The sequence below is a fragment of the Oncorhynchus mykiss genome, chromosome 6 (genome assembly GCF_057628025.1).
Source record: "Oncorhynchus mykiss isolate SJ-2025 chromosome 6, ASM5762802v1, whole genome shotgun sequence".
In the NCBI taxonomy this organism is placed as follows: Eukaryota; Metazoa; Chordata; class Actinopteri; order Salmoniformes; family Salmonidae; genus Oncorhynchus; species Oncorhynchus mykiss.
Genome location: NC_143027.1, coordinates 24,450,001 through 24,471,395, shown reverse-complemented (window position 1 = coordinate 24,471,395; position 21,395 = coordinate 24,450,001). Strand labels below are relative to the sequence as shown.

Below are 21,395 nucleotides of genomic sequence, written 5' to 3'. Positions count from 1 at the left end.
GAGAATAACATCGACATATACACAGACACGGTGACTGAGTTCATCAGGAAGTGTATGGGCGAAGTTGTTCCCACTGTGACTATTAAAACCTACCTCAACCATAAACCTTGTATAGACGGCAGCATTTGCGCAAAACTGAAAGCGTGAACCACCGCATTTAACCATGGCAAGGTGACTGGGAATATGGTTGAATGCAAACAGTGTAGTTATTCCCTCCATAAGGCAATCAAACAGGCAAAACGTCATTACAGAGACAAAGTGGAGTCACAATTCAACCGCTCAGACATGTGACGTGGCAGGGTCTATAGGCAATCACGGATTACAAAGAAAAAACCATCCACGTCGTGGACGCTGACGTCTTGCTTCCGGACAAACTAAACACCTTCTTTGCCCGCTTTGAGGATAACACAGTGCCACCGATGCAGCCTGCTCCCAAGGACTGTGGGCTCTCATTCTCAGAAGCCGACGTGAGTAAGACATTTAAGCGTGTTAACCCTCCCAAGGTTGCCGGGCTAGACAGCATTCCTAGCCACGTCCTCAGAGCATGTGCAGACCAGCTAGCTGGAGTGTTTACGGACATGTTCAATCTCTTCCTATCCCAGTCTGCTGTGCCCACTTGCTTCAAGATGTCCACCATTGTTCCTGTACCCATGAAAGCAAAGGTAACTGAACTCCATGACTATTGCCCTTTAGCACTCACTTCTGTCATCATGAAGTGCTTTGAGAGGCTAGTCAAGGAGCATATCACATCTACCTTACCTGACACCCTAGACCCACTTCAATTTGCATACTGTCCCAATATATCCACAGAGAGTGCAATCGCCATCACACTGCACACTACCCTATCCCATCTGGACAAGAGGAATACCTATGTAAGAATGCTGTTCTTTCACCTGGGTCTGAACCCCGCCCTGTGCAACTGGGTCCTGGATTTCCTGATGGGCCGCCCCCAGGTGGTGAAGGTAGGAAACAACACCTCCACTTCGCTGATCCTCAACACATGGGCCCCACAAGGGTGTGTGCTCAGCCCCCTTCTGTACTCCCTGTTCACCCATGACTGCGTGGCAACGCAGACCTCCAATCCAATCATTAAGTTTGCAGAGTAGTAGGCCTGATTACCAACACTGACGAAACAGCCTACAGGGAGGAGGTGAGGGCCCTGGCGGAGCGGTGCCAGGAAAATAGCCTCTCCCTCAACGTCAACAAAACAAAAGGAGCTGATCGTGGACTTCAGAAGACAGCAGAGAGAGCATGCCCCTATTCACATCGATGGGACCGCAGTGGAGAAGGTAAAACGTTTCCAGCTCCTCTACGTACACATCCCTGACAATCTGAATTGGTCCACCCACACAGACAGTGTGATGAAGAAGGTGCAACAGCGCCTCTTCACCCTCAGGAGGCTGAAGAAATTTGGCTTGGCCCCTAAGACCCTCACAAACTTATACAGATGCACAATTGGGAGCATTCTGTCGGGATGAATTACTGCCTGATATGGCAACTGCATCGCCCGCAACCCCAGGGCTCTCCAGAGGGTGGTGCGTTCTGCCCAACGCATCAACGGGGCCACACTGCCTGCCCTCCAGGACACCTACGGCACCCAATGTCACAGGGTGCCACGCAAGCCACGGTCTGTTTACCCCGCTACCGTCCAGAAGTCAGTCAGTACAGGTGCATCAAAGTTGGGACAGCGATACTGAAAATGGCTTCTATCTCAAGGCCATCAGACTGTTAAATAACCATCACTAGCCGGCTACCTCCAGGTTACTCAACCCTGCACCTTAGAGGCTGCTGCCCTGTATACATAGACATGGAATCACTGGTCACTTTAATAATGTGTACATACTGTACTGCTTTACTCATTTCATATGTTTATACTATATTCTATTCTACTGTATTTTAATCAATGTCACTCCGACATTGCTCGTCCTGATATTTGTATTTTTTTATTCCATTCTTTTACTTTAGATTTGTGATATGTTAGCTACTACTGCTCTGTTTGAGCTAGGAACACAAGCATTTAGCTACACCTGAAATAACATCTGCTAAATATGTGTTTGACTAATAAGATTGGATTTGAAAAGGTATTGAAAAAAGGCCGCCAATAATTTTGACCCCTTCTTTTTATATATATTCTTATATTACTTGTTAAACAAAATACATTATCTGAGCAATTGTATTTTTTCACCGACCATATAGCTCAGTATTTGCATTTATTTTATCCAATCTTTTTTGTGCATCATTATCAAGGGTGCCAATAATTCTGGACCTGACTGTAAGTTCTGTCAAATGCAATCACTGTATGGAAATAATTAGTTAAACAGGAGAGACATAGAAGAGGAATGGGGAATGAAAATAGGAAAATGGCAAATACAGAGAGCAGCACAGATAAAGGGAAGTGGATAAGGAAGAGACAGACTAGACTATATAATACAAGCAGCCTGTCTAGCAGGGAAATAACTACCTCTGAATAGGCCTGTGTGTAACGTTATCTCACGAGGACCAATGTACTGCATACTCAGCCACTAGGCCCTTCTAAAGCACTCTGAACACTAACACCGTCTAGCTTTAGGAACACCTTCCTAATATTGAGTTGCACCCCACTTTGCCCTCGGGAACAGCCTCAATTCGTCTGCGCATGGACTACAGTACAAGGTGTCGGAAACGTTCCACAGGGATGCTGGCCCACTCCCTTGCTTCCCACAGTTGTCAGGTTGGCTGGATGTCCTTTGGGTGGTGGATCATTCTTGATACACACAGGAAAATGTTGTGAGTAAAAAAACCTCAGCAGCGTTGTCGTTCTTGACACTCAAACCGGTGCGCCTGGCACCTACTACCATACCACGTTCAAAGGCACCTAAATATTTTGTCTTGCCCATTCACCTTCTGAATGGCACACATACATAATTTCTCAAAGCTTAAAAATCCGTCCTTAACCTGTCTCCCCCCTTCATCTGCACTGACTGAAGTGGATTTAACAAATGACTTCAATAAGGGATCGTAGCTTTTGCCTGGATTCACCTCGTCACTTTTTCATGAAAAGATACAATGTTTTGTACACTCAGTGTACACTTATCTTGCTACTGTGGTATCAAAGACTTGCTCAACACTTTGTATAGTAAGCAGTGCTCAACCATAGATACCCTCTGCTGTGTGTTGATATGTAATGGAGTAGACTAGAGGCTGATCCACAGGCTTAGTTCCACGGCAGCATGACAGACCTCCACCAAACACAATGACAGCCTGGTTTTCTCTCCTCGGTGTGATATGGAGTGAAGGCCATCTTTTGTCTAAGCCTCTGCTTATTGATCGGCCCTGGGAGGACAGAATAGGAATGAGGTGTGTGTGCGGTTGGAGTTTGGAGGGGGAGGCTACTGAGGTCTGGAAGGTCATTCTTCACATCTCTTGAGATATGACTTAACCAAATGTCCATGCGTGGCACACACTGCCAACACTGCTCTAACATGTGGCCTGACTTGTCAGTCTGACAGTGATATTTATGCTGTTGTGGAAACCAGGGCTGTTGGGGTGATCGTAATACCACCACACTGGCAGTCATGAGTCATGACCGCAGTCAAATTCCACTTGACCATTGAGTGACGTAATCTCCTCTTATGCACCCTGGACATGTGTTCAGTACCCAATCTCTAACTACTGTCTGGTTGCTAATGGCCCGGCACTCAGGGCTCTATTGTCTCTCTAACCATTCTGCATGCAAATGAAATCCAAAATCACAACAAATGCAAAACAGTACGGTGCTTTTAAAACTCACCTCACTGTGATTGATCAATTTGAATAAAGATGTTCAACAACAGGTTGAAACTGGGTCGAAAATATGATCATTGTGGATGTTGTTTCAAAGCCAAACGAAATGGTCAACACTTTCGAAGGTGATTCATTCAAAACACCCATAAGCATATGAGCTTATGCATTCGCATAGGCCTATATACACCAAAATATGTGGACACCTGCTCGTCGACCATCTCATTCCAAAATCATGGGCATTAGTATGGAGTTGGTTCCCCTTTTACTGCTATAACAGCCTCCACTCCTCTGGGAAGGTTTTCCACTAGATGTTGTAACATTGCTGCGGGGACTTGCTTCCATTCACCACAAGAGCATTAGTGAGGTCGGGCATTGATGTTGGGCGATTAGCACTGGCTCGCAGTCAGCGTTCCAATTCATCCCGAAGGTGTTCGATGGGGTTGAGGTCAGGACTCTGCGCAGGCAAGTCAAGTTCTTCCACACCAATCTCAACAAACCATTTCTGTTTGGACCTTGCTTTGTTCACAGGTGCATTGTCATAGTGGAACAGGAAAGGGGCTTCCCCAAACTGTTGCCAGAAAGTAGGAATCACAGAATAGTCTAGAATGTCATTGTATGCTGTAGGATTAAAATGTCCCTTCACTAGAACTAAGGGTCCTAGCCCGAACTGTGAAAAACAGCCCCAGACCATTATTCCTCCTCCACCAAATTTTACAGTTGGCACTATGCATTCGGTCAGGTAGCGTTCTTCTGGCATCCGCCAAACCAAGATTCATCCGTCAGACTTCCAGATGGTGAAGCGTGTTACACCACTCCAACTGACGCTTGGCATGGTGGTCTTAGGCTTGTGTGCGGATGCTCGGCCATGGAAACTGATTTCATAAAGCTCCCGATGAACAGTTATTGTGCTGAAGTTGCTTCCAGAGACTGTTTGGAACTCGGTAGTGAGTGTTGCTCGTACAGTCATTGGCATGACAATAACCGTCTGACAAAATGTTCATGACCACCACAGCCCTAGTGGAAACTCAAATACCTTTCCTGGAAGACTGAGGTGATCTGGAAGTGAACAAGTCCATGCCAGACTGCTTGGATGACATACTTGTTTGTTTGAGTGAGTGTGTGTGTGTGCGCGGCCCCCTTCATTTATTTTCCCCCACATTCTCCTGTCTGCTGGACTGTCATTAGGTGGATTGTTCTGTATTGTCAGTTATGATACTGGCAGCTCTCTATCTATACTGATTATCTTTTGGAACAGGCTGTTTTCATGGTCAGAGATAGTCAGGGTGCTTGTTTCTTTGGGTTCTACGTTACCGTTGACACAAAAACATATCTAACTTTAAAATGTCACCTAGGCTAAGATTAGTTGTGCACCTGCTGTAGTGTTCTGTTCTTGATCTCTCCGTGTGTCTGTGTGAGTGAATTGACTGAATCATGTGATATCAAGAACACCTGCTAACATGAAACCAACAGGATGTTTATCCCTGCTCCTTTCAATTATCTTATGGAGCCGCACATGCAGTACCAGTCAAACTTTGGACACCTATTCATTCCAGGGTTTTTCTTTATTTTTTTACTATTTTCACCATTGTAGAATAATAGTGAAGACATCAAAACTATTAAATCACACATATGGAATCAAGTAGTAACCGAAAAAGTGTTAAACAAATCAAAATATGTTATATTTGAGATTCTTCAAAGTAGCCACCCTTTGCCTTGATGACAATGTCATACACTTTTGGCATTCTCTCAACCAGATCAAGAGGTAGTCACCTGGAATGTATTTCAATTAATGTGTTTGAGCCAATCAGTTGTGTTGTAACAAGGTAGGGGTGGTATACAGAATATAGCCCTATTTGGTAAAAGACCAAGTTCATATTATGGCAAGAACAGTTAAAATAGGCAAAGAGAAATTGACAGTCCATCATTACTTTAAGACATGAAGGTCATTAGAGTTATAAGTTCATCAGAGGATAAGTTCATTAGAGTTACCAGCCTCAGAAATTGCAGCCCAAATAAATGCTTCAAAAGTAACAGACACATCTCAACATCAACTGTTCAGAGGAGACTGTGTGAATCAGGCCTTCATGGTCTAATTGCTGCAAAGAAACCACTACTAAAGCACACCAATAAGAAGAGACTAACTTGGGCCAAGAAACACGTGCAATGGACATTAAATCGGTGGAAATCTGTCCTTTGGTCTGATTTTTGGTTCCAACCGCCGTGTCTTTGTGAGACGCAGAGTAGATGAACGGATGATCTCCACGTGTGTTTCCCATCGTGAAGCATGGAGGAGGAGGTGTGATAGTGTGGGGGTGCTTTGCTGGTGACACTGATTTATTTAGAATTGAAGGCAGACTTAACCATTATGGCTACCAGAGCATTCTGTAGCGATACGCCATCCCGTCTTGTTTGCACTTAGTGGGACTATCATTTGTTTTTCAACAGGACAATGACCCAACACACCTCCAGGCTGTGTAAGGGCTATTTGACCAAGAAGGAGAGTGATGGAGTGCTGCATCAGATGACCTGGCCTTTACAATCACCTGACCTCAACCCAATTGAGATGGTTTGGGATGAGTTGGACCGCAGAGTGAAAAGCAGCCAACAAGTGCTCAGCTTATGTGGGAACTTCTTCAAGACTGTTGGAAAAGCATTCCCGGCGAAGCTGGTCGACAGAATGCCAAGAGTGTGCAAAGGGTGGCTACTTTGAAGAATATAAAATATAAATTATATTTTAATTAGTTTAACACTTTTTTGGTTACTACATGATTCCATGTGTTATTTCCTAGTTTTGATGTCTTCACTATTATTCTACGATGTAGAAAATAGTAAAAAGAATGAAAAACCCTTGAATGAGTAGGTGTTTCCAAACATTTGACTGGTATAGTGTATGTTCACTGACACATGCTGCACATACTGTACAACATGCACGCTCTATCAAAGCTTGTGCTCACTCAGCATGCATTACATATGTTTGTGTACACATACACACAATCACAGACAGTCCAAAGTTAGCCTAAAGTTGGTTTAAATTAATGATTGGGATTTTTCATGTGTGGTATTAGACTGGGTATATGATCTGCAGTGGGGACAGGCTTTAACATGGGGATCTCCTATACTGAACAAAATATAAGCGCAACACACAACAATTTCAACGATTTTACTGAGTTCTTGTAAGGAAATCAGTCAATTGAAATTAATTCATTTAGGCTCTAATCTATTGATTTCCCGGTCTCAAACAATCCCGCAGGTAAAGCAGCCTGATGTGGAGGTCCTGGGCTGGTGGGGTTACACGTGGTCTGCGGTTTTAAGGACGTTTGGACGTACTGCTAAATTCTCTAAAACGATGTTGGATGTGGCTTATGGCAGAGAAATGAACATTACATTATCTGGCAACAGCTCTGGTGGACATTTCTGCAGTCAGCATGCCAATTGCACACTCCCTCAAAACTTGAGACATCTGTGGCGTTGTGTGACAAAACGGCACATTTCATCGTGGCCTTTTATTGTCCCCAGCACAAGGTGCACCTGTGTAATGATCATGCTGTTTTTATCAGCTTCTTGATATGCCACACATGTCAGGTGGATGGATTATCTTGACAAAGGAGAAATGGTCACTAACAGGGATGTAAACAAATGTATGCACATTTGAGAGAAATACACTTTTGTGCGTATGGAACATTTCTGCAATCTTTTATTTCGGCTTATAAAACATTGGACCAACACTTCATGTTGCGTTTTATTTTTTTCCCGGTATATTTTCACACTCCATCTGCTAGCAGTGTGTGGAAATGTGTTGCTCTTCACAAGTACAGAAGACAGGATGTAGATCCTAGAGAACTACTTGAAAGCCTAGGAGAACTAATCCTCTTTTTGATAGATGGCCCTCTCACCAGATGAACCCCCCCCCCCGACCAAACACCTCAGTGTTTTACACAAACTCAGAAGTCATTGACTTAACTCTGGTATAAGAGGTTTCAGAGCTTAAGTGGTTGCCTACCAGGCAATTGTATTTAAGGTCTTTATACTGAGGGCCATATAATCTAATCTCTACCTACCTATCCTTTCTAGACATTATATCAATGATTTTCCTTCCAAAATCACACAATCTTTTCCTAACTCACGCAGACTCTTCTTTCATCTTGGCCAGTCTCTGCTTTTACATCATCATTTCTCAGAGAGATATATCCCCTTTAAAATATATCCTATGACAAGGGGTTGTTGCAGCATTCCAAGTATATGATTAGAAATGGAGATGTTTAGCAGACAAAGCACTGGTAGGCTTGTGTGTGTGTCTGATGTGATGGACGTGTATGACTAGCAGTCTGGGTGCTCGTCATCTCATCCCAGCCAGTCCATTCCACTCCCCTCCTCCTGACATTTCAGCTGCAGCAGGTCAGAGAGCAGCAAGACCCAGCCTCATCCTGCCTGCCTGCCTCCCCTAGATTAGGCCAGTTATATAACACTCATTACAGCAGTTTAAAAATAACACAGAACAAAACCCAAGCTGAATCACACACTCTCATTTACTGTCCGTGTGTCTCTACACACACATACCATGCACTAGGGCCGGGACGATACCAGTACTGCAATACTCGTTAGTACTGTGGCAAGGAAATAAAACACAAAGCAGATTTAATTTCTTTAGGAAAACAGCCTTAATGTTGGAAACAAACATTATGTTGTCATCCAGTCACACATTTATTTTCCAAGCAATAGCACATACTATTTTACATAGACGGTTTTTAATATACCAAAATTAGTCTGTTTCGTGTTTTCATTTTTGCCATGGAATAAATATCACAATACTGGTATCGTCACAGCCATACCATACACATGATGAACCATACACTCATACACAGACACTTCTATTTCCTTTCCCTGTCTCGCTCACACACACACACAGACACACACACGCACAGTGGGTTTACTAGGAGGGAATAGTGTTTTTTTAGGAGTTGTGTTGGAAAAAGATGTAGTTATTTTCAGCAAATTCATTGGTACACCCTTACACACTTCCCATGCTGGTTGCTTCTGTCATCCTGGGCTAAGTTTAGGATATACAGTATTTTAACCGTCTTTTCAAATACCTAGTCAATGCTTGTAAAATGCTAAGCTACACGGAACAATTATGGACTATAGTCCTCTTTGACTGTCCCTACTGTATACAGAATACATTGAGTACAATATGTTTAAGGTAGTTAAAATGGAGAGGGTGCACTTCGCCTGCTGACATTGTTATTCCTCAGAGAAGTAAAGCCTGTAAACTGACCCGGCACAAAGACCTCCTATAGTCAGCAATACCACTGAGACCACTAGACTGCTGAGTGGGGCTCTCTGGTTCCAAGGCACAACATAGCCCATCCTTTCACTTCTATGTAAAGAAGGCATTGCAAATTAAGCTATCCAGAGTAGGGCTAGGCGATATATCGTGTATACCGGTATGGATCCACATTCCAGTATAGATTTTTACAATACTTTGAAGGTATTTCGATACAGTGCTAAATAAATGCAAAGTTCTACAAATTGGACTACTTCACTGTCGTTTTTTGTCCTAGTTTGGGTGAGTATAAAACCATCAGAACGAAGAAGGCCAAATATAATCACTTAGAATTAATTTGTTGCCATTCTAGGGTCATTCACTACTCATAAAACATTAACTTAATATTCAGAAACTTAAAATACTATAAAATACCACCATACTGTCAAAAATGTGAAACATAATGTGGTATGATATTTGGTCCATATCGCCCAGGGAGTTTCATAGATGATGCAGTTGTAGAATGTCTTAATAAACCCCACCCCCACCCTGTATTGTCCTTCTAACTGTGTTTCATCCTTCAAATTAAACAAACAATACTCAAACAGAGCCTGGTCTGTTCTATGAAGTCTGATTGTATATTCATTAGTGTGGTCGAGTGACTGTGAGACACTGACACAGGCTTTCATTACCCAGAGGACTTCATTACCGTAGTGTGCTGCTGCCTTCCCAAAGGAGACACGGGCAGGGTGTTAAGATCACTTGTTGCTCAGAGCCACCCATATCACAGACCGCACACAGATACAGACAGACACACAAAAGGAGAGAGAGAGACCGAGATGCAGCATGTCATTGTTGCCTCTAAACCGCTAACTGAATTAGGCTGGGACAGTTAAGAGTTGCATTCTAATCGATGGCTGCAGTCTAAACATACAAGCAGATTTATCTCTTTGCTGCCATCTCTGTGTCCTTTCTAGAGGTCCCAGGTTTAACTGCCCTACTCTGTCTTCTGTTTGCCGAGCAACATGACAATATGCAGAATGTACTATGTAAACAGTGTTGGTATTGTGGAACACCAATAAAGTTTTGAGTTAAGATCCTCTGTCACCTCTATCTCGCTCCAGGACCGGGGCAGCTCCATGGGGAAGCTGGAGCCCATCTCCCCCGTCAGCCCGGCCCAGATGGACCCAGATCTGGACCTGGTGCCAGCCCGCTTCTCCAAGGAGGAGCTCATCCAGAACATGGACCGTGTTGACCGGGAGATCACCATGGTGGAGCAGCAGATTTGCAAGCTACGCAAGAAACAGGTACAGGTACCGTACAACCATGGGCTATACTGTAGGTCCTGTTCTCTACAGTTTGTTTGGTGCTTGTCGTTGTTTTTCATTACGAGACTGTGTGCTTAGTTGACTGTTTTTCAACTTGATGCAATCTATATGCTTTATCTTCTAAGGATGACTCAAATGTGTCTATCTGTGTCATTACTTCTCATTGAGCCTGAATGTTTCTGTGAAAGTGCGTGGCCTGCACTCTTTTTACTGTCAGCTTGTTCTCTGGCAGTTCCAGCAGTCTTCCTGAAAATGTTTCCATCTGTATTTAAATCTAGTATCCCTCTCTTTGCCTGTCTTCAGTGGATCTTCACACAGTAGAGCCTTTAGACCAGACATACCAGGCTGTATTGCTGTAATTATTGTATTGAGTTACTGTAGTTAGGGCTCACACAGCCTGCCACAGTGCTCTGCTTCTAGGCAGCTGCATTCTCTTCTGCTTTTCCTTCCTCTCTTCTTCTTTTAGGAGAAAAGTAGGTTAAAAATATATAAAGCCATAAATAACAGCTTCCCCCGGGGGAAAGGAGGATTATGTTGGAAGTTTTGTGACTGTTAAATCACTCATATTTCTTCCTCGCGGCCTTCCTCTTGGCCGCCTGCCACGTCATGTTTTATAGAAGAGCTCTATGGTGCAACTCTCCCCCCTCAAGTCTCTCCTTTGGCTGGCACTCAAAATGCTGCTTCGTAAATCTAAACCACCTGTAACCCATGGCACGGTCCGCTGTGGGAGGTGTTGGGGGGTGTGGTAGAGGAGGGATGGGGAGGGGGTTAGTGATGAAGCCTAGTGAATGTTTGAAAGAGTGTGCTCTGCTACCTAGAAAAATAAATCAAGCCCCCCTCCCGATCCCTTCCCTCAACACACTATGCTTTTTATGAATGCTTTTTAAATTATTTTTAAAATTGATTTTTGATACAGCGGAACCACCCCTCCCCCCACCATAACGCTTTCCTCTCTTCAGCTCTCTCCAAGAATTAAAACATCTGGAGCAATTAAGTGGTGTGGTAAAACTTTATTTAAAGAGTTCTGGCAGAGAGTGGGGGCTGGGGCTCCGGTTACAGCCAGCCTGTGTTGTCAGCCATGCTCAGGACAGTTGGTTTATTTTATTTTACTCTGCTGTGGGTTTGGAGGGGGGAGGTTCTGGGAATGTGTGCGTTTTCCTCCCCAGCTGCTTATCCATCCCGATTGGGGCCCAGGATGATCCTGAGGGCCCAGGGCCAGCTCTCTCTCTCCCCCTGCTGAGGCCCTGGCCCAGGCCTTTTTCTGGGGGGGGTAGAGAAAGACTGGCTCTACTGTAGATCACCTCCCTGCAGAGCATGCAGCAGCACACTGACAAGGAGCCCTAGTCCCCAGAGAAGCAGCTTCACTAAAACCTCAGACTGTACCACTCACATCTGCAGCCCTGCTGCCACAGATGACCAGCACTGCCCCTAGTCTGTTTATACTGCTGTTCTTATTACTCCTACTTACCTATCCTGTTTATTGGATCATACCACTTTTGATATTTCACTTGAAGTTGTAATAAACCCCGATTATGTCAGTTATTGCAGATCTAAGATTCTGGTTGTGCTGTGAGGAGGCCATAATGTCCCCACTAAATACACGTCATGGATGTAATGGATCAGTTCAGTAGATGCTGCTGTGCCATTGCTTTGGCTATAGGCTCTGTCCAGTGGCCTGTTCTCCTGTTTTTATCCCTCATAAAAAGCCACCAAGATATTGCCCAGGGAGTTGGAAAAGCAAGGCTTTCCAGTACAGGATGGGTGTTGTGTTGGCCGACAAAGGGAAAATGGCATATCCTCTTGACCTAAGAGATACTTTGTCTCCTCAGTCCTACTCTCTCTCCTCCCTGGCATGCGGCCAGCCCTGGCTGGCTTTGTTACACCATGTTGTGGTAACCCTTTGGTTAACTGGACCCATGGGACTTAATAGCTATTACAGCTAGTAGGACAGTTAGGTTCATCACTGCTGGAGATGATGAATAGCGGCGGGGGGGGGCTACACACACACACACACACACACACATACACTTCCCTAGTAACCTGTCTCCACAGAAACAGAGAAGCACAAGGGTGCTGCAGGATCAGGGATTTCTCCTTTGTTCACAGCTTGTGATAACCTTTATCTGTCATCTTTCTCTTGTATATTCTTCTCTCCCAACCTAGTCAAAGGGACATCTTGTCTACACACTGTATTCACCAGTAATCCTGAGTGTTTGCATATTTGCGTTTGTGACCTGCAGCAACAGCTGGAGGAGGAGGCAGCGAAGCCCCAGGAGCCGGAACGGTCTATGATCTCCCCCCCGCCCAGTGAGGCCAAGCACCGCAGCCTGGTGCAGATCATCTATGACGAAAACAGGGTCAGTACCATCACACACACGCTAGGGATGGGCACGGTTATTAAAATATTTGAATATCCGAATGGATGCCCAGTATTCAATCACTTGGAGAGTATACAGTCTTTGTCTCAAATGGAATACAATTATCTATGTGACATTGTTACATAGCCTACAAGGATAAACCATTACATTCAACATTTTTATATAACAATAGTTTTATGACAGTTTGTATGAGTGCGCCCAATAAAAAGGATTCACCAGCAGCCTACACTGGTTTCACACGTGTAGCTTGTTGTTATTGTCGGTCAATCAAATCGCTGCTGCAATCAGAGGCTCCATGTGTAGCAAGTGAAGAGGGAGATCTAATCAATACAAAATGGAATTACAATTACAGAATTAAGTTGGCTAAATGAGAAGGAGTAGGCTAAAACAATCAACCAAGAGGTAGGCTGTTGTTTCATATGAATGGAGTTGTTGTAGGCGTTGGATGGGGAGCGGAGCAAAAAAAGCCTCAATTAGCCTTTCTACTGTAGGTAGCTAGCTGGCTAACTTAGCTTTCTACTGTAGCTAGCTAGCTGGTTAACTTAGCTTGCTACTGTAGCTAGCTAGCTGGCTGACTTAGCTTTCTACTGTAGCTAGCTAGCTGGCTAACTTAGCTTTCTACTGTAGCTAGCTAGCTGGTTAACTTAGCTTGCTACTGTAGCTAGCTAGCTGGCTAACTTAGCTTTCTACTGTAGCTAGCTAGCTGGCTAACTTAGCTTTCTACTGTAGCTAGCTAGCTGGCTAACTTAGCTTTCTACTGTAGCTAGCTAGCTGGCTAACTTAGCTTTCTACTGTAGCTAGCTAGCTGGCTAACTTAGCTGGCTACTGTAGCTAGCAAGCTACTTTACAATGATTTGATGCAGTCAAGACGAGCACTATCAGGTGGTGTGATAGATAACCTACGGTAGCAACAAGTTTGTCTAAATACTCTTTCTCTTTCTCACTCTCTTTTTTTCTCTCTCTGTGCCACACATAGACTGTCACACACACTGGCCCCTGGCCCTGTCACGCCCCTCCCTCACCGTTCTTCTGAAACGAGCAGAGTGCAGCACACAGTCTCTCTCTCGAGCAAGTCTCTATTGAAGTTTCTTAAAAAATATAATGACATTATTAGAATACTGAAATAATTTCAAATGCCCTAACACACTCACACACTGCTCTCTCTCTCTGTGTAAATATGAGTGTGTCTCAATCAGTGCTCAGCCTGTAATGGCTGTAGTCAGTGTTCATTCCTAAATCACCTCACAGGTTGGTCAAAGTTAGAATACATGTATTGACTGCATTATGTGAGCTAGCTATACCCCCTGGTTCATCATAAATCCTAGTTGTTGGGGTGGTAGTGATGTAAGATAATGAGCAAAACCATTCCAAAAACACACTTCCTTTGAATGAATGTTTCTATATGACTGAAATAGTGTTCTTTTTTTGGACTCCATACAGTGTTATTGGGTTCACAGAAATTGCTTGATCGTAAGTGTTGAGAATGAGACTGAAGCTGTGAAGAAAGACTGGGAGCATCTGGATGAGGTGCAGAGGACTTCGGTCTGACAGCTCTTTGATGATGAAAAACTAATATGGTAGACTGTCACTCTGCTTTCCCTCAGACATTGGATTAATGCTGTTTGAGATCTTATTTAGCTAATTGGCCCTATTGAGGGCTGAATGGAAGTGAATTTGTATTCGGCGCATTCTGTCGTGACAATGATTGTGAAGAGATTAATGTGTGAGCTCTGTCATTGCTGTTACTTGGCTTGTTATCATCTTCAACAGCCCAATAGAGAGTGGGAGTCAATAGAGAGTGGGAGTCAATAGAGAGTGGGAGTCAATAGAGAGTGGGAGTCAATAGAGAGTGGGAAAGGCTGTATGAAAAGGTATTGACCCATTAGCCTCCCACTCTTAATATGGCAAGACCAGAAAAAGTCCTTCCGTCCGAGTGTGTAGTCTGCTAAAGGTCAGCATTGCTGCCCTTTAGTGTGAGCAGGTCACTCACACCCTCAGACACACACACCTTACTCATGTTCCTCTACTACAGTAACATTCGTCTGGCAGCAATCCGAATATATATATATATATATATATATATATATATATATATATATATATATATATATATATATTTTTTTTTTAATTAGGTCAACATTTTTACGTTTCCAATTTTAGAATGCAAGGATTTCATAGAAATCTAGGTCAATCAAAACAGAGTAGAGTAGGGTATTATCTAGTTGTAGTTAATAATGCATTCATTTCCAATACTCTTAGTCCACCTAGTGGTAAGCACTGTTCCTTGCATACGGAGACACAAAACTGTATAAACATGTTTGTGTAGATTACAATAAGGAGTGTTTTCCCACTCGTTATGCCGACCACAGATGGTCCCCTGTATGTGTAAGGGGCAGGACCTCTGTACATTTCCTTGCCGGGCCGGGTCAGAATCTTAAGGAAAGTCAACTCTTGAAGTAAAGTAATCTTCTATAATATAATAGAAACAATTGAATGGTCTAAAAGAGACCTGTTGACTGACAATAGTACTGTATACCTTTCACCCCATACACTTACCAGCTCAGAGCTGAGCAATGATGGCACCACTGAATCCATGCAGAACGAGTGATTATCTCAAAGCCTGGACTCATCCAATGTCGCTGAACTCTGGAACACTTTCCACTCCACTGAGTGCTGCTGAGCCCCACCGCCACCACACTAGGAATTGCCAGGGACCTCACGATACAATATTATCACCATTCTTCGGTGTCGATACAATGTGTCTTGCGATTCTCATATTGTATTGTGATTTTACACTGCACTTTTTTATTGCAATTTGATGTTTCAAACATCTGCTGCCAGGACATGAGAGAGTGTGAGAAAACGAGTTTATATCAGTCATGGAAATAAATGGGCTTAAATCATGTTGACTCGCTGTTTAAAAAGAAGATGGAAAACAAGCTATAGGATGAAAAATACCAGAGTTTTGACGCATGCACAGCAGACTAGCGCTAGCTAACGCTACCTACCAACAAAACAAATAGATACTTGGAGTCAAAGTATCGATTTATAATATAGTCCCAATATAGTACTGTAGCGTCCCCCCATCACTACTAACACAGTGCTGCTGAGCACCACCACCACACTGGTCTCTCTCTGTCCCTCGTTTGTTTGTTTGTTTGCATATCATATAAAGGCTCAGACAGACACACCAATAGCATTTGCCTGCCCAGAGTACTTAGGATCTCTGAACGATCAGTAGACGAACGGGGAGATCCACATTCGGTGCAACCTTAGGTGTGATCCTTAGGTATATCTGAAGAAGGCAAGGCATGGGTGTTGGTGTTTGTCTTGGATACGTGTGTGTGTGTGTGTGTGTGTGTGTGGTGTGTGTGTGTGTGTGTGTTTGTGTTTCACCACCTGGCTGTAATGACTCCAGTCTCAGCAGAAGCGTTCCTCTCAGTCAGGCCTGGTGTCATCTGTCTCTGTGGGCTTAGTGTCACCTCGTCTCTCAGCGAGAGGGATACAGCCACAGGCCTTTGTCAACGCCATAGGCGACACCACTCAACTTCACCATCTCATATTAGAAAATGGCTGCCTTGGACACAAATACAAGAGAGACAACCGTGACTCACTGGAATTGCACTATCCCAGTCCCACTGTTAAACACACACACAATGTACAGAGAGATCTCTCAAGTCACTGCACCTTCCCTCTTTGCTTGTGCCAATATTAAACCCTCTCATGTTAATTACGCATTTCTTATGATGTAGCCCATATTTCCCTTTTCTATGGACTGGAAATGCTTCTGTGAGTGAAGAGCAGCTCAGTTAGTTTTCTGCTCCAGTTGCAGTACTCCTGTCTAAGCACTAGGGGGCATCTGAGTTGGTCCAGCCTCACTCACATTCACTGGCTGCCAATTTAATCTCAGGTGTGACTGGCTGAGATGGATTGGAGGAGGAACCGTAGTGTGTCAAAGCTCCATGTTGATCAACAGGGTTGTCATTGCCTCGTCTGAATTTAGCGTACACATGTATCCCCTTCTCTGTGTTGCCAATGTCATTGATCGTAGTCTTTATGTCCTTAGTCTTTCAGATTTATATCAGTACAATGAGCTTCCCTCTCTCCTCTCACTCTACATTTGACATTTTAGTCATTTAGCAGACACTTATCTAGGCACAGCGACAGATGTTTCACCTAGTCGGCTCTGTGATTCGAACAAGCAAACTTTTGGTTACTTGCCCAAGGCTCTTAACCACAAGGCTACCTGCTCACTCGCTCAGTCTGAAACCACCACCTAAGCACACTAGGAGGTGAGATCTCTCTCTCTGTTTTGTCAGATGTCCCTTATTGGAGAAGCACTGCAGCCATACAGTCTCACTCGCTCTTGCTCTTTCTCACGCTCCCTCTTCTGCGTGCTCTCGCTCTACCCTTCTCTCTCTCCTGGAATCTGTGCTCGGGGAGGTGAGTAATCTTTTATCCAGGAGAGGAGAAATGAGAGGGAGCTGAGGCGAGGTTCTGCCTTGTGTTAAAAGCTCTAATAATAGTTGCTGCATCCAGAGTGCCCATCCAAACGTCAGTGATTGAGTGAGCAGGCTGCTGCGTTGCCTTGGTGATGGCAGACGTGGGGCTTTGTTGTTGACATGTGCTGAATGTGTTGTTTGTGTGTGTTGTGTCTCCTCAGAAAAAGGCAGAGGAAGCGCACAGGATTCTGGAAGGACTGGGACCCCGAGTAGAACTGGTGAGTCTCTGCTCTTTTCACACCTCTTAATGGTCACCCGAATAAAACATTTAGCATTTTGCATTATTTGACCTTGGGGAGGAGGGATAAGTAACGGAGGAGGATGAGGAGGAGTTTGTCTGAATTCAAAGATGTGTAGCAAGCCCTGGACAGAGAGCATGGTGGGTTTAGTTTTCTGTTTGGGAATGAGAGTGAGAGATGGTAAAATAACTGGACCACAGAAACAACAATTTCAGATTCCTTTGACCCATGAAAGCTGTTTGTTATCCATTGTTTTCCTCAATGTTTTAACTTGTGTCATGAAATAAAACTGTTTTTGTTTGTTTTGGAACCAACTCATTTTACCCAAAGACTTTTTCCACTTATGAGTCTCTTGAGAACAGTCTTGAGAAGGGCTGGATGAGGATGTCATGTCGTCATTCTGCTTACTACTTGTCAGCTTGGCACAGCAGTAGCAGTTATATAGTACTATGGAACTCAGGGCGATGCCCAAATGAGCCTCACAACAGCCTTTGTTTCACACTCTCTCGCATATATATTGATGCATTTTGTGCGATTGATTAACTGAATGAATAAATATAATTTGATGGTTCAGTTGGTTGAGTTATTGATTAACTGAATGAATAAATATAATTTGATGGTTCAGTTGGTTGAGTTATTGATTAACTGAATGAATAAATATAATTTGATGGTTCAGTTGGTTGAGTTATTGATTAACTGAATGAATAAATATAATTTGATGGTTCAGTTGGTTGAGTTATTGATTAACTGAATGAATAAATATAATTTGATGGTTCAGTTGGTTGAGTTATTGATTAAATGAATGAATAAATATAATTTGATGGTTCAGTTGGTTGAGTTATTGATTAAATGAATGAATAAATATAATTTGATGGTTCAGTTGGTTGAGTTATTGATTAAATGAATGAATAAATATAATTTGATGGTTCAGTTGGTTGAGTTATTGATTAAATGAATGAATAAATATAATTTGATGGTTCAGTTGGTTGAGTTATTGATTAAATGAATGAATAAATATAATTTGATGGTTCAGTTGGTTGAGTTATTGATTAACTGAATGAATAAATATAATTTGATGGTTCAGTTGGTTGAGTTATTGATTAAATGAATGAATAAATATAATTTGATGGTTCAGTTGGTTGAGTTATTGATTAACTGAATGAATAAATATAATTTGATGGTTCAGTTGGTTGAGTTATTGATTAACTGAATGAATAAATATAATTTGATGGTTCAGTTGGTTGAGTTATTGATTAAATGAATGAACAAATATAATTTGATGGTTCAGTTGGTTGAGTTATTGATTAATGGTACAAAATCTGAGCCAACTGTTTCTCTGATATTTGTATAAACCATTATGATATCACACCATCATTTCTCTGTCAGACTTCAATCTCAGAGAGTCAACATGTTGTTGGTAGAATGTAAGGGCTGAATGTTGTTACTGCATCTGGCATAGTAGCCTTGCAATGACACCAGACAGGGTGCAGAGAAGGGAGTGTAGAAGCTGTAGATGTGTGTGTATAAACCTCCTAGCCTTCATGTTCCATGCTGCTGTGAAACTGAATTCCCACCTCTGGCAGCATCACTGACACTTTCATCTCTCTTTCTCTCTCGCTCCCTCCCCTCTCAGCCTCTGTACAACCAGCCATCTGACACCAAGCAGTACCATGACAACATCAAAATGTAAGTTTAGCCCGACTGGGTTTATGCTAATGTTTGTGTGTGTGTGTTTATCTGAGTGTATATCATCTGTCCCTGTGGGCTCAGTGGGATTGCTATGGTCCTAAATGCCATTACTGCGCTCCTTCTCATCTACTCTAGAGTCCCATCCCGGGATCCCGTCCCGGCCACAGACCATCAATGTTTCAGTGTCAGCCACGCATGCAGTTTTTACAGCTCTGGTAGTGCACTGAAACCTTGTGTTGTCAGAGAGCAATCGCATTTTGGTCATTTTTTGTGGAAGTGAATTTATACTGCACTTTTGTTCATAACTATAGCAATGCAAGTGAAGGAAATGTTACACACATTACATTTGAACTGACATCCACCCTTCACTGCCCCTCTTTCTCTACTCTGTTTGATCCAAGCACTGTTTGATCAGAAAGGGTGTGTGTTATTAAATAGCGCTGTATACCTTTGATCCATCACAATTGACTTCTTTGTGGTGCCCCTAACCGGTTTGATAACCTTAGCCCCCGTTGCCATTGAGAAAGACGAGTACCAGATTCATACCAGACACCACCCCCACCCTACCCTACTTAACCGCTCTGCTTCCTCTGCCCACTACCCCTCTCATCTCCCACACTGACTCAACGTTGGGGCCAATAGCCAGTGTTCAGTATTTCAGAACCTAGAATATATAAATCCACGGAAATATATCCACAGGTAGCACCCTAGTGGTGCAGCGGTCTAAGGCACTGCATCTCAGTACAAGAGGCGTCACTACAGTCCCTGGTTCGAATCCAGGCTGTATCACATCTGGCTGTGATTTGGAGTCCCATAGGGCGGCGCACAATTGGCCCAGCATCGTCCGGGTTTGGCCGGGGTAGGCCGTCATTGTAAATAAGAATTTGTTCTTAACTGACTTGCCTAGTTAAATAAAGGTTAAAATAAATGTATGGTTTATTTTTCACTGTAATCTTACACACATTACAGAACGGGAACATGGACCGTGCTTGCTTCTTTAATGTGGCACATATCAACATGAAACCCCTTTTTGCATAACTATAATTTCCACATGCCTCATGTTTTTGGTGCTGTTTACATTGTACTGTGATTTCTCAGGAATACGGTGCACTCTTAGTGTTGGACAAACGAATCCTATTGAAACGGTCCAGAGCAGCCAATCTCTCCTTCCACCATCTAGTGTCCGGAGCACAATGCCACGTCTGTCTCTATAGGACTTCATCTGTCAGCCCTGGTCTGGCCTTGATTTGATTTATTATTAGGATCCCCATTGGCATCAGCTAGTCTTACTGGGGTCCGACACATGATGAAAAAGACATTACAGACAAAAGACTTCACAATTTACATACACACGGTAATGTTTTTAAATGTGTGTGTGCATCAGTTACAGAAGCTTGCTTTTCCTCTGTGTACTTCTAACATCTATCTATAGAAGCCTGTCAACTATGTGTGTGTTTTTGTCTATCTCCGCCTGTATTGTCTATGCACCACAGTGATATGGTGTACGTGTCCCAGTGTGTGGGAGAGTGAATTAGTGTTTATATGGTTCTCAGTATGTTTACATGTTAATGTTTAGATGTTGGTTTATATAGGAACATGTGTAGATGGGGGTGTCTTTGTTTTGATGAGGAGGTCATCGTGTCCACTTTAGACTGCGTTCTGTGATGTCTTCTGTGTAACAAGCACACTCGCACACACCCACGTAGTGCCTTATTTGCTTCCTGCCGTCTCTGTCCTTGCCTGTGACACCAGCTGATGTGACTCATGTAGAATACAATTACATTAATCAGGAGGGATGTGACCGTACAACTGCCAGATTAAGATCATTTTACACCAAAGAAAGAGATAATGGTGGGAGAGCTGCTGCCAGAGTGATTACTGCCCTGACCTTTATCTGAAGAACTCTGGCTGTCTCTCCATTCCTGGGCTCTCTCTCTCTCTCTCTCTCTCTCGCTCTCTCTCGCTCTCTCTCGCTCTCTCTCTCACGCTCTCTCTCTCACGCTCTCTCTCTGTCTCGCTCTCTGTCTCGCTCTCTGTCTCACTCTCTGTCTCGCTCTCTCTCTCTGTCTCGCTCTCTGTCTCGCTCTCTCTCTCTGTCTCGCTCTCTCTGTCTCGCTCTCTGTCTCGCTCTCTGTCTCGCTCTCTGTCTCGCTCTCTGTCTCGCTGTCTCGCTCTCTGTCTCGCTCTCTGTCTCGCTCTCTCTCTCTGTCTCGCTCTCTGTCTCGCTCTCTGTCTCT

At 43.5% G+C, this 21,395-nt stretch overlaps 1 protein-coding gene across 50 annotated transcripts in view; it reads left to right on the top strand.

The window, feature by feature from the left end:
• The window catches only part of ncor2 (nuclear receptor corepressor 2), a 180,850-nt gene that overhangs the window by 81,110 nt on the left and 78,345 nt on the right, over positions 1–21,395 (top strand). For 31 of the 50 annotated variants that reach the window (XM_090237380.1, XM_090237370.1, XM_090237371.1 and 28 more), the window contains exons 5-8: positions 10,147–10,329; positions 12,591–12,707; positions 17,392–17,448; positions 19,103–19,155. In XM_090237380.1, coding sequence (XP_090093506.1) covers positions 10,147–10,329; positions 12,591–12,707; positions 17,392–17,448; positions 19,103–19,155 — 410 coding nt within the window. Of the gene's footprint in view, positions 1–10,146; positions 10,336–12,590; positions 12,708–17,391; positions 17,449–19,102; positions 19,156–21,395 lie in introns of all 50 variants that reach the window. The other 19 variants (XM_090237367.1, XM_090237350.1, XM_090237364.1 and 16 more) reach the window with 1 other exon arrangement.